We start from the raw sequence: 18,260 nt of genomic DNA on the forward strand, positions 1-18,260 counted from the left end.
CCCAATTATTTGATGGTGTAATTCCATTCGTGCAAGAACAATTCTATTTCTAACAAAAGGTGATACATGGTCTCAAAGAACACACCTTCCCAAAAGCTGATCTAATATCACATGATTTGAGAATGCCAAACTCAGACAACAGAAACTTATTACAGCTGACCAAACTTCAAATAGCCATACCAATCTTTCTTTATAGGATAAATCATTAGCTCCTAATTCTCCTGTAAAAACTGCACACTTTAAATTATACACAAAACCTAACCACATATATTGAGAAACATTTACTTTTATTCCTCTTCATTCATGAGTGCAATAACAAGCTAAAATAATTATTCAATTTGGTAAACACCAACTTATCAGGGCCATATTTTTATTAAAGAGCCAGGGGATACTTTTTTGCAATACATACAACTAGAAACTACTGTAGCTCAAAAAAGTAATTTAAACATTCATATTTTGAATCATCCTATTGACTTTTCTTGCTGATGGGTGATCAACACACAAATTTTGCTTTGGAATTAAAATCAGATTTAACTTACTTGATTTATCAAAATGTGCTGGTATATAATAAATCAATGAAGGAAGACTACATACTTTTCTCCAGAGAACATGAATACCATGAGGGACTGCAATGAGCACAAATCACACAATCATGACAAACTGCCGCTCCATCTTAAAAGAAATTATTTTTTATTGAAAATAATGAAATAGGAAAAAAGTCTTCAACATCAATTTATTGAAAGATTTAGCTTCTCTTACATCATTTTTTGTCAGTGAACATTTTTTATTGCACGCCATACAGCATTTCAATTTCCTCATATTCCACAATGTTGATTAGCATGAGGCTCTAAAGACATAAGGCCATGTATGTTGCCCAGTGACCTTTATTGATTTATGCTGCCCAATGGCCTTTATTGACCCCAAAGTAAAAATCCATAAAGATATACATGCTCTTGAAATATATACATTTCTATATGATACAAAACAACATGTTATGCAGTTCACTCAACGAGTTGTTGAACGGGACAGTGGCCAAGTCCTGCAACTAATCTACGACCTTCCATTTCATCATATATTTCTACATGATACAAAACAACATGTTTTGCAGTTCACTCAACGAGTTGTTGAGCGGGAAAGTGGCTAAGTCCTGCAACTAATCTATGACCTTCCATTTCATCAGTTAAAACCTTGCTTTCACAGTTCAACTTGTCTAACTTTATTTCATAGGTTAGCTTATGTTCTTTCCACTTCCCCTCTTCCAAATATTGCTCATAGAATGTCAACTGACCAGTTGGTTTCAAAGAGAGAACCACCATACTCCTTGTACCATAAGGACCCTGCATGTTAACAGTCATTCACTTTCACTTGAAAGGCTACAATGTCAGAAAAAAGCAGACTCAAAAATAGAAAAATTTATATAAACTTGACAGCTTTAATATAAAGTCTACATTCAGCACTATTTCTAAGAACAGAAAAACCTGCTTAGTGACATATTGTCAAGAAAGTTGAATAAAACTACTTAAAAAGATTAAATAATCAATCTCAATGACATTGGAGCTGAGCCAACACTATACTGTGCAAATTGCAAACTCCACTGAAATTGAGGAATAGATAGGATTACAGCTTAAAATTACCCTATCACTCTCAGTCTCGATAAATATGGGGCTGAGTTCGTATTCCCAGTCAGGATCACAACCAGTAATTGGCAGCATTGTTCTATCAGCGTGAACAGTGTCTTTCATTATATTTTCAATTATTTGAGTTTCTGGGATTTCGTCTTGACCAAATTTTTGCAACAATTCCTCAAATTTACACCTCATACGTTGAACCTGATGTATTGAACCACAAATCATGTGATCAGGCAGTGAAATAGGGATACAAGAAAATTATCTAACTTAAGAAATGGGCTAAGAATATTCTAGTCCTAAATAGTATTTAAGTTCTTATGATTAATTTTTAAATATAGGCATAATCTGTTTCCCTGAGAAAAACAAGACTATGTTTTGAAAGTTTACCTTTGGCCAAGGGGTATCAAGCTGGGCATTAGAAAGAACATGCATACCAGGAGAAACTTCTTTAACAGAACATGAAGTGCCTTCTGCACGATTTGTCACATAAGCAATTTTACCAGAGCAGAGATCCATCAAGATCAAATTGAATCCGTTGTATTCTTCGCCCTCCTGCGCTACCTCCTGTGCAAACTCCATTGGAGTTTTGGAACTCTGCGGTTCAATTCAAGCTTGAGAATGGCAGTTGCTAATACAAAGATATCCTCTAGGAGAATATTTTTGCTACTTGATTTTAATAATCACTACATAAGAACATGAATGCAAATAAGAAACAATTGGGGGATCAGTGGATTAGCCTGTTAAATCTTACTACTTGGTCATGAGTTTAAAACCAGGGAATACAAAATTTGAACAATATATAAGGTAAACATACACACAGTTACCTTTTGCTCTGCCACAAAGGGAGTTCAATACACCAACAGACACAATATCCTTTTGCACCGCCATAAAGGGAGTACCATATACCAAATTGGCATCTCTCTTTGACAGTGACTAAACAATTGTATTAATTATAGACGGATACAATTTGAAATTGTATGCAAGCTATTTGAAATTGTATACAGAGAGACTGAAGCAAATTGAAAAATCCCATCCAATGCTTGATCCCAATATACAATTAACCCACGAAGCTGTTAAAAACTTGGACTATCTACCAATGAGACCTAAAAACCAAAATCAATTATCCATACAACCATGAAAAATTAATTAAAAACCATTATTTCGATGTCAAGTAAAGAAGAAAGAAAGACCTTTAAGAATCTGGTAATGAGGTTTCCCCTAGATTTTGCCTCAGGAATGGAGGTGGGCTCTCTAAAATTGGTGACAAAAGCGAGACGGCCAGTGGCGGAAGAAGCCAGCCATGTCCCTCCTGCCACACAATCCTTTCCCCCCACGATGTCTGCATTTTCCTCTTCCCACCAATGCACCGCCTGTGTGGGTCTGATAAAAACAGTACAATAATCAATTGGATACCCAAAAGCAATACATAATTTCATAAAAATAAATGGCAGATTCAAAATACCTGCTGTGAACCTCGTCTCTGTTGAGGGCGAGGAGGAAGCGAAACTGCGGATGGGTTTCTAATAACCAGAAAGCTATACACATTTTTCTTCTCTGACTGTAGTGCCCACAAAGAATAGAGAATCCAAGATATATATAGCTTCTCATTCAAAAGCGTCCAAAACGAATATAAATGGCGGCGAATGAAAAAACAAAATCAGCTGCATCCTTTCCGTTGTATTGATTGAGTACAACAATTTTGAGTAGGGACTCAATAATTGTGAATTAAAAGGATTGTTTTTAATTTGATAAGTATTTTAGTAGGAATAGCTTTAAAATTTTAAAAATTGAAAGTTATTGGAACGTGCACGGCTGTACTCTTCCCCTGCCTACGTGAAAGAAAATAATGACTCCTTTTTGAAAAATGATGAAAGATACATATTTTTTAATAAAATTATTATTATTTATTATGTAAATTATGGTTTTGAGCTTATCTTTTTTAGAATGATAGATTTTTATATTTCACGAGTTTTTATTTTTGGTAAGTTTTGTAGACACTTAAAACTTGTACAACTAATTAAATGAATTTTATTCATTTAATCATCATGTATTCGGCTATTAATTAGACTAAAGTTTAATTAATATCACTATTCTTTCAATCAGCCTATTAATCACATTAAAGATTTGATTAAAATCATTTTCTTCTAGCCTAACCTATTAATTAACTAAGGTTTGATTAAGTACCATTTAGCCATTTAATTGAATAAATCTTATTTATTCAATTAAAACCCCCTTTTTCCCTTTTAATTGAATTTATATTTGATTAAAATCCCTATGCATTTAAATAAATCATTATTTATTTGTGAATAGTCCCCCCACTTGCAAAATCTTACAAATGCAAGTTGCACCCCTTTTGGCTAAAATAAATCTTTTTTTTAATCTAAAAATGTCTATTTCTATCCACTTGCATTCTCCTACATTTTCCATTAGCATGCTAATATTTTTCTAGAACCCCTCTAATCCCTCATTAACTAGCCTAATTATTCTAATCATGTCACATCCCTAAATTTGGGGGGGTCACTTCTCCAAATTTGGGGAAAGTCTTCAAAATGTGTTGAAGACTTTACCTTCTTCAACAAGTTGACTTTTTGAGTCTTCCAAACTTGTAAGGCTCTTACAAAAGCCTTGAAGGTTATCTAACTTCCAACAAGTTAACCTCCAAAGTCTTTAAAGTAATTTAATGTCTCGTACAAAGACATCACCCTAGCCCATGATGGTTGTCCCTTTGGCCATCCCTCAACTTTGCACAAGAGTTTACCTCTTGGACAATAGCATGCTCCTTTGGATAATGGCATTATCCAATGATGTCATCCCTTGAGGTTATCCCTAATGCTTACTTAGCATCTAATGCTTGCTTAGCATCCTCTCAAGCCATTGCAAGGTGACAATTATCAACTACAGTCGAAACTCATGCATGCAAAGAGGAAGAAACATAATTGTTGGAAAGGAAATAGAAACCTATAACTACTATTATAGTTCATTGATTGTTAAGGATGCCTTCACAAAATGGAGATAAGCTTGTCATGTCATTACTAAGAGTTATCCAAGACTTAACTCTCTATTATCCAATTATCCCAAAGTACGAAAGAGTTGATTGAAATAATGTTAAAAATAAAAAAAATAGATTTCATGAAGGATGAGCCTACTTGAGCCTTTCTTTGCACTCCTTATAGTTATCCAAGCATTGGTTCAGAGATTCTTCCTTAGGTTTGTCTATCCATTCAATCCAAAATTTGGCAACTTTGGTGATCTCCTTTAATTTACCAAGGGTATTATCCAAAGCCTCTATAACCTTCATGGCATGTTTTGGTGCAATAATCAACTCCATGCAATCACTCAAGACTTGCTCATCAAAATTCCTACTTGGGCCGAACTTTTCTTCCACCTTCTTGTCCCATTGAGGTAGTATGTCTTCTAAAGAATCCAAATGGTCCACATCTGACCTGAAGAGATGAGCACCCACATTGAATATTATGATGTATTTGTATGCTTTATGTTCATTCAACATTGGGTAGTGGCATTTCACCATCTCGGTCCTATACCTTTCTATAACATCTAGCTTGAACTCTAGTTTATCCAAGCTACTCAGTATGATATCATAGTTTTCATCACCCAAGATATCAGCTTCCTTGATTTCTTCTTCACTTATCCCTTTAATTTCATTCATCAAGTCAATTTTCTTCTGGAGCCTTCGGGTATCCTTCTCCCATTGGTTGGCCAAAGAAGACATCACCAATTCTAATTCACGAGCCTCATCATACGCATCAAAGTATTTGATTAGAAATAATTTGATCTTACCCAACTATTGGGCAACCGATGTGTCAATCACTCTAACTTTACTCTTTATAGCATATAATGAGTCTATCTCTACTTGTGGAATTAAGGGAGACATTTATACTCTCATGGCTTTGGAAGCTAAGGAAGTAGCAAGGTCTTTGAAAAATTGTTCATATTATGCCACTTGAGTCTTTAATTCCCACTCCAACTGGTTTTCTTTTTGCTTTCTCATTTTAATTGTCTATATGGCTACATCTAGAGTTCCACTTATCCCCACTTAATTTGTTTTCCTAACTTCACTTGAGAGACCTGATAATTTGAAGAATTTATCTCTCGGTCATCCTCATCCATCATTGAATTGTAACCACTGGAGAACATTTCTTCTTTTCTTCTTCTCCTTGCCTTAACTCAATCTAAACTCAATCTATTCTCTCTTTTTATTTTCTTGTTCCTTCATAGCTCTGAATTTTTTTTCTTGGTCTTCTAATATTTCAACCATCCTTGGATTATCTTGGTCAACATGCATTTCAATTGTTCATTTCCCCTAACCTCATTCCACTTGGGTTAGAGCAAGAATGGGTACACTATCAATCTTATCTGAAACTAACTCTACAAAATCACCTTGTGCCTGCACTTGTTCTACCATCACCGGATCTTTAGAAGGTAATGGTTCTTTTGACACTTGTGGAGAGAGAGTCTTGGGGATTAGCTTTAAAAGATCTACTTAATTTAATTTCATCATTTGTCTTTGTTTCTTCATCATCAACTTCAATTTCATGAATTTCTATCTCAACCACTTTGGGAGGTGTTGGGACTAATAAAATTTGAGTATTTTGAGAGGCCCATTTCAAATTTTTGCTCTGCACTTTCAAATGAATACTTAGTGAATCAACCAGAGTGGCGTAGTTTGAAGAAGGGTAAAATAGGGCCAGTTTATTATTAAGTGGTAAAGCCTTGGAATCTTATTGTACAACTTTCATTTGGCCTATGAAGTGTTCTACAACTTTCAGATTTCAGTTTGGATCAGTTTATCAAGTACCCATTTCAAGGGGTGAGTTGAAAGTTGTTCATAGGTGCAAATGCAGATTTTAACAAATGACCTACTTTGAGGCCTTGCATTTCATGACCAGTTGATCATCATATTGAAATTCAAAGTGCATTGAATTGTATGCATATATGTGAGTCCACACGCCAAGTTTCAAGTCTCTACCAATCCATTTGCTATGTTTGGCAAACTCAATCCATTTGCAGTTTGTATTGTTTGCATAGGTCCCTGTTTCAACAGCTAGTCAGAGCATCACTTTGTACATGTGTAAAAGATGCCTCGTTGAGTGTCATGTCAGGATGTTTATTCCGGGCTACTGCTAGTATGAAAGACAAGTTGTATTTCCAGTTTGAAGTCATAGCCAATCCGTTTGATCAGTTTTCCGAGATGGTTTCTTGAGCCATTTTATTCAGTGTTCTGCACTTTCATTGTTGCCTCTTTTAAGTTGCCATTTTCGTGAAGCTCACCATTTGCATCCTATCAGCTTCTCGGTCAAACTGAGGATTCCATGGTCTTTCTTGTACTTCAAAGTACCTATCTCCCAATTTTGGGAATCTACGGAGACTATTTGATATTTTTAATGCGTCCACTTTAAGGTCCCTGCACATTGATTTTATCAGGTTCATAGTGCTGACAGAGCCATTTGGTCATCTTTGACCATTAGTATTTCTTCACCCGGGATTCGTCTTGAGAAATGGTTAGGTAGAGTGAATGCCCGTATATCAGAGAGTACGCCTATCAGTTTGTGAAGTCCAGGGAGTTGTTCTGACTAGTTTTTGAATTGCATCTTTGGGTTTAAATGCGAAAATGTGGCACTATTGCCAATGAGTTGCAAACTCAGTTTAATGATCAGATAATGGTGCAAATTAACTCTGGAGGCATGTTCAAGATGCCTGAAGGATTTTCAAGGGTTAGTGGCATGAAAACGGAAAAAAAATTAGTCAAACCCACTTTGAGGCCCGACCTGACTTGTAACTTCATGTGCCTTTTTAATCAAGGTTCAAATTGTTATTTTAAATCATATGTTATATGATTTAAGTATAAAGGAAAAGCACGGAGATGAGATATATCGTAGGCAAGCAACATAATAAACATAGGGTAAGACCACAATCAGAGGAACAAAATCATGAAAGTGGCAATCCTCTTGCATGTTCCAGTCAAAAGATAATGATGACTGTCATGAAAGCAAAGTCAGCAATGGTTAATGGATTCATTGAGCAAGAACATGGAGTCTGTTGAAAAGTTTTAGAAGCTTTCAAGCAAGTGCATTGGTCAGGTGTAACGCCAAACTCCACATCTTTTCTCTGATCTTCCCTGAATGGCATGGTAGTTTAGAGGCCAATTAAACTTTAACAAATGCAAGGGGCTGCGTGGAGTGGAGTTAGGAGACATTTAAAAGCTTCAATGCAAATGCAAATTGGCGGGCATAAAGCCAGTTTATTTTCCCCCCTCTGCCAGCATTCCTCCCTCTGCGTGGCTGTTGGGAGGCCACGTGAAACCTCCAAGCAAAATGCAATTGGTGTATGCCTGAATCCTCCCTTGTTGTGTGTGGAAATGGAAAGGCATGGGCAATGGTTTTCAAATTAAACTTTTAGCAAAGGCAATTGGTAGGTGCAAAGCCAAAACCCCCTCCCACGTGGTAGCAGCCACTTTAGACTTTCATCCAAATGCAATGGCAGGTGCAGGCCAAAGTCTTCCAGACTGTTGTGACTGTGGTGTGAAGGTGGAGTGGCCAAAGAAACTTCAAACAAATGCAATCTGCAGGTGATACCAAACTCCAACAACCCCTGCCAGTCCATGGATGCTAAAGAAAGAATTAAAGACATTAAAAACTTCCAGGAAAATGCAAATGCCAGAACAAATAAGGGGAATGTGTAAAACCATTTATCCCACATTGACAGTGCAGTGGGAGTAGTTTGCATTTAAATATAAAGTTACATTCATCTATAGTGTCAAAGCTTAAAGGCTTTTGACAAGGAGCTGCTTAGCAACCTAGTGGACCCCACGCATGTGTACGCATCCTGAGGGAACCAAATTTTGCAGAAGAAGGGTGATTAATGGGCGAGAAGATCCAAGGATGATCAACGACTATTGCTATACTGCGATGGGAAACTGCTCGTCAGTTAACCATCATGACTTGGCAACCAAGTGGTGGGACCCAGTAGAAGGAAGCAGCTCGGGTGAGTTAACAAGTGAGTAGGTCCGAGGCAGATCAACGGTGGTCGCTGATCCGCTATGCAGAGATGCACGCCAATTACCCATTGTGGATTAGCGACTGGTGAGATGGCGTGAAGTGGCACTCCGATGGCAAGTCAAATGGTGGCTAGCTGGACGTGCGGACAAATCAGGAAGTGACACGCGGCATAAGAGAGAGTAGCTCAGCTGAGATAAAGGTCGAGCAGATCAAGGAAGATCTAACGGTTTTCTCTATTCCGCGATGGAAAGTAGCTCGATGAGTATCCATTGCGGATCAGTGACAAAGAGGAGCTAAGGTCCGGCGGTGGGTCCGATCGTGCTCAAGTGGAATGACAGGTGGTGAACAAAGGGACTCACAAGCGAATCACAGGGTGCCATGTGGCAGAACGTAGGTGGAAAATGGAAAAAAATCAAAGTTAATTAATATAGTTCAAACTATAGTAGAAATTCGAAAAATATAAATGATGGATCTGCTTGAGTGATTAATTCGTCTGGTGGGTTATTTTTTGCCCAAATATACAAGTATTATATATCGTTGGAAAGATCTCGATCCGAGGAGTTTTTTTTTGCAGTCAGTTGTAGCACATGTCAAGTATCTCAAGAGAAGTTTCCTCGAGATTTCAGAAATATTTTTCAATTTGTCAAAGAAGATTTTCTACAGGCCAAGTGTGTGAGCTGTAAAAATAGAAGATTTTCAGTAGGCCAAGTGTGTGAGCTGTAAATATAGAAGATTTGGGACAGTTGTCATTGTCAAATGAAATCTGGAAATCTTCTCTCTTCCTTCTTATTCTGAGGTCTTCTCATTTGTAAGGGTTCCAAAAAATTTTGTGAGCAGAGCTCCATAATTCTATGTTTTCAGCTCTGAGTTTTTCTTCCTGAGTTTGTATAGTGTAATGTCTTCTTTCAAGTAATGGAGTATATCTTATTGTTGTAGGTGTTTCTATTTGCAAGTTTATATGTATGTAAGGCATGCATAAATTCACACCAAATTGTCTCTAGATATATATTTCTTTGTTACAAATTAAATCCTCAAGGAGGCTGGAATTTGTCATCTCAAGGAAATTGTTGTGATTGTTTGCAGGCATTCTTCAAGGAAGAATTTAAATTTTGTAATCAATCATGAATAATGGAATATTTTTTCAAGATCTGATGATTTTGTGAATGAGTTGAGTAATGCATTTATGCAAGGCATTAATGCAGAAATATTTAATGATGAAGATGGATTTGTAGTAGAGGTTTTTCATTTGCAGTTTGATGTATGACTCCATGCCCTTGGATAAGGCACTGGTCTTGCAGATTTTGGGGATTCTTAGAGATTTAAAAAAAAAATCAAATATCCATTTGCTTTTATGTTTGTAGTTTTAGTTTGTTCCACCTATCTCATGCTTCAACTTAGTTGAGATGTCAATGTAGATCTAGCCCATCTGCAGTAACCTCCTAGCTGTTAAGCCTTATGAGATCTATCTGCTTTTATTGATGCTATCATATGTGGGTAATGAGTTTGATTCAATGCATCAAAGGTACACCCACCTAGCTCTTGCAGAGCCTGAAGAGTAGAAGGATTCAAATCCCTGTTATGTTGTCCAAGTCCTAAAGTTCTTCATCGTATGAAGTTGGCTATTTCATAGATAGATTGCAGGTGAACTTGGTTTGCTCACTTTTTTAGATCAACGAGAGGTGTTTGGTGTGATGATGTGGTTTCCATGTTAGGATCATCCCCTCCTTGATCTTGTGTTCTTTCTTTAGGAGTTAGACCTATTGCCATGTTAGGACATGCAACAGATGTCAAAGACATTGCAATCAATCCAATAGTTGCCCCTACTTTTGATGTCATTTTGAGGAACTTACTCTTTTGCATTTGTTCATCTAGTTGTTGTTTCAGGACCTCTACCTCCTTAGGATCAAAAAGATCTTCATCTCGACTTGGTTGACCCTTCTTACCCTTAACCTTATTTTTGATATATTATTTGATGTCCTTAGATTGTGGGTTATCAAATAGTATCCTTGTAATGCTCGCCAAAATACACTAGAGAAACTAAAGATCTAACATACTAAATGGAGATTAAAAAAAAAATTATTTATTACAACTAATGCAACACATAACATCGTCTAGGGTTGCAAGGGCTTGGGAAATTCATGTTGATGTCTCCTTGACTTTAAAGCCCAATTCTAAAAATAGAACTAGCCAGGGTTGGAGAAGACCACCTCGAGGTTAGGCCAAAACTAATTTTGATGGGGCAGCCAAAGGTAACTCAGGGCCGATAGGATGTGGGGGAGTGTTGTGAGATCATAATGGCAATCTTGTTTCAACAATGGAGCTCCCCTTGGGAATTCAAACTACCCACCTTGTTGAAGCCATAGGAGCATACCAAGGACTCAATTTAGCTAGAAAACATAACTACAAGCTTGTGTGGGTGGAGGGTGATTCCAAAAATATTATTAACTATCTTAAAGATATATCGAAGCCCTCTTGGAATGTCAAAGTATAGATTAATAAGGCTAGGTCAATCATTAACTCTTTTAATCAATGCTTCATATCCCATGTTTTTAGGGAGTCCAACTATGTGGCTGACTACTTAGCTAATAAGGGAGTGAGAAGTACAAGTCAAATGAGCTGGACCAATGAGGATAAATTGAACACTTAACTCTATATGCTTGCTCTTCATGATAGAAGTCGAGGCAGCTAAATTTATGAGTACTCTTGCCATCATAACTAGATATGTATCTAGAAATATCGGCCCCTTCCCGCATATGAAATGTGTTTATAGTGGTCAGTGTCATTATTGCAGAATTTATTCGCATGCTTTGTAGCTCGATATTGGATTCATTTGGGATTTCTTTCTCAGTCTGAAAGTTGTGAGTTTCTTCAGTCATAGAGTGAAGAGAAGAATGGGTGGGGCTAGGAAGAGAATTGAACCTCCAAGCTATATGTAGCTCAAGAAGGATAAGAAAATTTGGAGGATTCTAGAGAAAAGGGTGTCACCCCCTATATTGAGAGGTTAAAGGGGAGAAATAAGGATTTGACGGCCTATTTTGAGAAGCATTGGAAAGATGGCAATATCACTCTGCATGGGTGCAAGGTGTTGATTGATGAGAGTTTGATTGCACAAGTCACTAGCCTTTCGATTGATGGGATGAAATATTACAAGGGCATAAACTACATGGATATGGCGGTACAAAACTTCCCTAAAAATGAAGAGGAGAGGGCCAAGATGGTGAAGAAAATGACAAGCTACGACAACATCTGTGTCATCAAGGAATTTTGGGTGAAACTCCTCAAGGTAATAATGGAATATTTAACTCTTGATGGTCATTTCATTAGGGTTTATGGACATCACTTTGTGCTTCTGAATCACTTATGTCATTGTGTCAAGGTGTCCCTTCCTTTTTATCTGGTGTCTGCCTTGAGGGATAATTTTAGGGACCATAAAAAGAAACCTGTTAAGTTCCCTATCCTCCATGAAGTACTTCTGGTGTTTATTGACTCCCATTTTTGTGCCCTCCTTGCCCCGACTAATTATATCCCTACATCTTCTGAGTATGACACTAGCATTGAGGAATCGGGAGGTGAGGAGTCCAACTCAAACTCTAAGGTGGATTCTCCTCCCCCTTGTAGAAAAGACAAATCTAAGATTTCCCTGAAAGCTAAATCTTCTTTGGGTAAGGGTAAGAATGTGTGGAAGCAATTGGTTGTTTCTTCTTCGTCCACCTCGACTGGCAAGGATTTCCTTGTGTCTAGTGGTTATATGGCTAATTATGAGGGCTCCACGGGTGGTAATAGGGCTTGCATGAATCTTGACAACCAGAACCTTGAGAAGCCCCCTTCACCACCTCCACATAATACCACCAAGGACCTTCATGCAAAGAGTGTAGAGCTGAGTGATCAAACGGATGACTATGACAATGTTCTGGGAATGGCCAAGGACCACGCCATTGATACTTTCAACATGTTTAAGTGGCTCTTTCATGAGCTTAAAGAGGCCAAACTCAACCAAAGGGCCTTGGGTAGCAAGATGGAAGCTATTCATATGGTCACTGCTTAGGATAATTAGAAAGGTAACGGGCAATAGACGAAAGATGAAAATAAATCTATGGTTGATTGCATCAACAGAGCAGTTGAGGGCATTGATTAGTTGCACAAAATATTTGAGGATAGGCTCACCCATGTGGAAGAGAACTATAAGATATATCAAGCCACTCTCATTACAATTATGACCAACAATCACAAGATTGTCAAACAAACAGCGAACGCCATGAAAGCCATGGTGAATAACCTTGACAATGTGCAACATGAGAAAGTTCTGATAAATATTGGTGATGATAATGAGAAGACTCGGGATGATCAAGGACCTTGTAAGCGGACTCGAGGCAACATGAAGAAAAAAGTTGTGACTTAGAGCATGGATTACAAAGAGATGAGGATGGATGCTGACAGTATGAGCCTATTGTAGGTTGAGGTCACTAAGACCCTTAAGAGCCTCATGTAATTGTGTTGTCTTTTCTATGTTTTTGTGTTTTGTGTTCTGGATCTTTGCTGGTTTTTTTGTTTGCCCATTTGGGTGTTTGCCCGTTTGGGTGTTTGCTAGTTTCTTGGCTGCTCTATGTATTGTCCTATATTTTGTAGCATGTTTTGTTTTGGATCTTCTAATGCTTTGGTTCTAAGCCTTTTAGAATATTCTATGTAAAGGGTTTCATGGCCCCTTCAAAACCTATTTTTGCCTTAATCCAAAACACATAACACCATATACAATTACATCCATTAACATTAATCATTATGAAAATTAGTTATAAACATATTATCTAATTACGCAAGTGGAATAACATCACAATAATTACTACTATCTCTCTAGGGTACCTTAACGTTGTTACTTGATTACCTATCCTAAGAAATAACAATTTACTCACTTGATTACCACACTTATTATCCATTAATCCTTAATCTTAATCAAATGCAACTTATTTATTTCCTTCCATTACGATATGCAATCTACTTGATTATTTAACCATTATGAGATGCACTCTACTCTATCATCTAACTAACATGATATTCTTACTTTTTCAATGCAAGACTAATCCCTTTTTCTTCATTTTATTTTATATACCAAATCCAAATGTGCTCAAACCCTTAACCATTTCCATCTACATGATCATTATTTATTTTTAATGATAATGCACAAACATAATCAACTTTACTTATCTACCTTATCCATGCTACACATGCATCCATATTCCTAGCATGATCATTTCCTTAACATGAATTACAAATGCATAATGCAAGAATCTTAATGTCATCCAATATGCTATGCATACTTTCCTAACTTTCCAATGCAACCACATGAATGACATCATCAAATAAAAATTATATTATTAATCAACCATAATTTCCTACATAATATTCATTCCATTTCTTTACGGATTTTCCACATAGTAATTCCAAATCCTAGATTATAACCATGAATTGTCTTCCTAGACTAATTACAATTAAAAAACACCATAAATAAATTCTATTCTAGGTGTAAATCCATTACAAACATCTAAATACATCAAATCATTTCCTTTCAATATACAAATACATAACTATACATCTCATGGTCACATTATTACAATTCATGCCATGACTAAGGCATCAACTACAATATAGTTACAATTAAATTTACATGAATGATACATCATGAGCGTAGACCATTAATAACACATGATTCCATCTACATCTCTTACATAATAATACATTACATGAATCCAAGATATCTAATACATAAATTTGCTACAATAGACATCCATAAGCTGCTATGAATAATCCAATAGAATATCCCAATGGTTAAAAAACACCAACCACTTGACCATGTGGAACCAAAGGAACCACCCCTCATGCTAGGAGATGACACAAGGTCCCTACACACACTCTAGACCTAAGTTGGCACCTAACAACTAAAAGGACTAAACAACACAAGGACATCTTGAGCAAGGACCAACCACAAGCAATCACAAGAAGAAACTCCCATAGGCGTACAACTCATCAAGTCATAAGTGAAAAATAAATAAGGGGACACATGTAGGAGTGGAGTGTCATCACATGCCATCCTATAACATAACAAATACTATAACACAAGGCACAAGCCTGATGGATATGTGGAGCCATCTCAACCTATGAGAGACCAAGGGAGATTGAGTTACCATTACAATGGCCTTCCCAAGCTTATCCTAAAACATCCTCTCTAGGATCAAGTCATGGGGCTCAACTATTAATTATCTTGATTACGTGAACCTAACTACCCAACCATCAATTTATTATTACATTATCACTTGTTTATTTCAAGGCAAACTTCCAATGTGCCCTAGCAGTCTAGACTTCTTGCATCCTGGCAAGGAACCTCATGCAAGCCTACCTCTCGTGACCCCGAGGTCATCACAAGGAAACCCGCTCCCCCTACTGGATGATCCCAAAAAAAATCACAACAAGAGGCTCCAATACAATATGCAATCTGAAAACCATAAGTATCATCATGCAACCATAACTCATACGTGAACATCCAATGATTATAATATCAAGTAAAGCAATAATGAGCCTCATAGCGAATTAACGCATCAAGGGCCACAAAAAGGCCATCAAAATTTGTCCAACATATGAAATGAGTTTGAACAACAAGGCACATCAACTTGTTGGTACAAAATCAATAAAGCAATCCTCTCTATCATGGCTTCTCAACATGAAAAGAGCACAAAACCTCAACAATGAAGCATATCAACATATAGAAGAAAAACCACATAAAAATATCAAATTTGACCAAACACAAAACTAGAAAGTATCAACAAACCTCCATAAATGCCTTTGGTATGATATCAAATCCAAAAAATCAAGACAGATTGAGAAAATTAATCAAAATACCAATTCTGGGCAGTTCAACACCTTTTTCATGCAATACAATGCATATACTCAGTGATATAACGCATATACTGATTCAAATAGTGCATATACCAAATACAAAATTGCATACACAAATTTAAACAACGCATTCATTAAGATATAGCGCATTTGCAGTTTCAGACAACACATATAAAATACCAAGCAGTGCATATGCATAAAGAAACATCACATATACATAAAGAAATAGCGCATTTGCTCAAATAGCACATTTGCTCAAAATAAGGCTCCAACTTAGAAAACATGACACAAAAATAAAATTGTACAAGTTACCAAATGTCTTGAATAAGGGCTTAAAAGAGACGCCCAGTCAATACGAAGTGAATGATATAAATAAAGTATAAGATCATAAACTATAATCCGAGTTTGCACAAAACAAAGCCTTTCGGCTCCCAACCAAAACTTCACACAGAACACTTCACAGAGAGCCTAACGAAGCCAATAGAATTCACAAAACAAACACAAACTAGAAAGATATCAAACACACTCTCAAACAAATCAATATGCTTGCACAGGGAAGAGGTAAGAATCAATTATAGAAAGAAAATATACAGAGCCGTGTGTACGACAAAAACCAAATACCCAAATATATTTTCCCTTTCCCTAAGTTTAAACTATATATTAAAACTTATGCAAGGAAATACTTCTCTTCAAACTATAGTATGACTATATAAAAAGAAAACCAAGCCTACACCCTAGCCTCAAGGTCAACCAATGAAAATATCCCAAAAGACAATATATCTTATGTACCCCACTAATAATACATTTTATTTTCTCATTTCAAATTTGGTCAATGAGAATAAACAGTGGGTGACGGAAATATTAAAACATATTTATACTTATAAGTGGGATGTAAAAAGATATATTGGAAGATACTTTATTACCCCCACATAATTAATAATTAAACTATATAAATAACTATAGGCTATGATTAAATAAATAAATCAAATGGGTAGTTAAATAAATAACCAAAGGGGCTTATGAAATAAATAATTAGCCTTTAATAAATATTATTCAACACTAAAGCCAAAAGACATTAATAAACAATAAATAAATAAATAACAATAAATATTAATTAAACAATAATATTAAATAAACCATTAATCAACAATAAATAAATAATTAAATATTAAATCTCAATAATGAAAACACCAATAAATCAATAATAAATAAATGAGCATTAAATCCCAAATAATTTAATACTTCAAATAAAACTATATTAAGCCAACAATTGATTAAACATTAATGACTATATAATCTCACATCAATTAATTAAATAAATCAATAAACACTTGCATACTCACAAAACCATAACATACTAGCAAACCACATCACATTGGATGACATGGCGAATTACACCAAGACGCTGACGACTCAAGGTGGGCAACTTAGACCTAGAGTATGTGAAGGGAACTCATGCCATCTCCGAACCACATACAATTGGGATTTAAAGACACGCTCAAACTTGTGGAGCCAGGTGGAGTCGGTGTCTGGTACTTGCAAATCCTACAACCACAAGGAAATAATACAATATATATATATATATATATATATATATATATATCATAACAAGCAAGTGATAGGGAATCACAATGAATGATGTGACATCATCCCTCTCACAAAGACAATCATAGAATAATCAAATACATCGTATAATCAGCTCATCATATGTAATCGTGAAATAGGGTTAGTGTAATCATAATATCATCAAATCCATGATGAGTGTAAATTATCAATAATCCATCAACATAGTATTGCATATATAATCCATCAAACACATAGATCCATCAAATCACATGATCAATAATGGTAGTGTCATCATCCATATAAATCATCAAAATAGCATATGTCCAAACAATATCTAGCATCATAATGAGTAACTGAAACACATGTATAATCATAATCCAAAACATCATAAAGAGTCTAGGTATGTCTATCATGCATGAAATAAAAGTCAAGTAAAATCAAGTCAAGGAGGGAAACTATATCCTCCCCCCCTTTGCCTAGACTTACTCCTGGAAGCCTGAGAACAAATAGGGGTAAATCTCTCTCATTCGCGTTGCATCCTCCCAAGTAGCTGAAGAGTCATCGATCAGATCACACTGGATCCTTACCTGCTCTATGCTCCGACCTTTGAGGAGCATCTCTCGATGCTAAAGAATGTGCACAGGCTCCAAAGAAAGTTGTTTGTCCTCTACCTATAATGCATTCCAATCCAAAACATGCAACACATCGGGATGATATAATCTCAAAATAGAAACATGAAACACATCATGGATGTGGGACAAGCTAGGTGGCAAGGCAAGGTGATAAGCCACATGACCAATCCTCTCCAGAATCTCGAAAGGTCCAACAAATCGAGGCACCAACTTAGAGCCTTTTCCATAACAGATCGGACTCTTTTGTGGGCAAACTCTCAAAAACACCTTGTCGCCAACTGAAAACTATATGTCCACACGATGAGCATCTGCATATTTCTTCTGTCTATCCCATGCCGCTACCAAATGCTCTATGATGCGAGCCACCTGCTCCTCCATATCCTACAACATCTCTGAACCAATACGCACTACGCCGTCCAAATGATCCCGAGTCAAGGATGTACGACATGGTCTACCATACAACGCCTGAAAAGGAGACATACCAATAGAACTGAGGTAACCATTGTTGTATGCAAACTCCAACAAATAGAGAT

General features: G+C 36.4%; 1 protein-coding gene across 1 annotated transcript; it reads right to left on the reverse strand.

Moving 5' to 3' along the window:
• Positions 1–671: 671 nt before the first annotated feature.
• LOC131063612 (uncharacterized) lies at positions 672–3,317 on the reverse strand. The gene is made up of 5 exons (XM_057997494.2): positions 3,091–3,317; positions 2,819–3,008; positions 2,016–2,222; positions 1,635–1,829; positions 672–1,337 (listed from the first exon to the last, which is right to left on the reverse strand). The coding sequence occupies exons 1-5, from the start codon at positions 3,234–3,236 to the stop codon at positions 1,110–1,112; spliced, it is 966 nt and encodes a 321-aa protein (XP_057853477.1). The 5' UTR covers positions 3,237–3,317; the 3' UTR covers positions 672–1,109.
• Positions 3,318–18,260: the final 14,943 nt, after the last annotated feature.

This window comes from Cryptomeria japonica, chromosome 4, assembly GCF_030272615.1.
Source record: "Cryptomeria japonica chromosome 4, Sugi_1.0, whole genome shotgun sequence".
Taxonomy (NCBI): domain Eukaryota; kingdom Viridiplantae; phylum Streptophyta; class Pinopsida; order Cupressales; family Cupressaceae; genus Cryptomeria; species Cryptomeria japonica.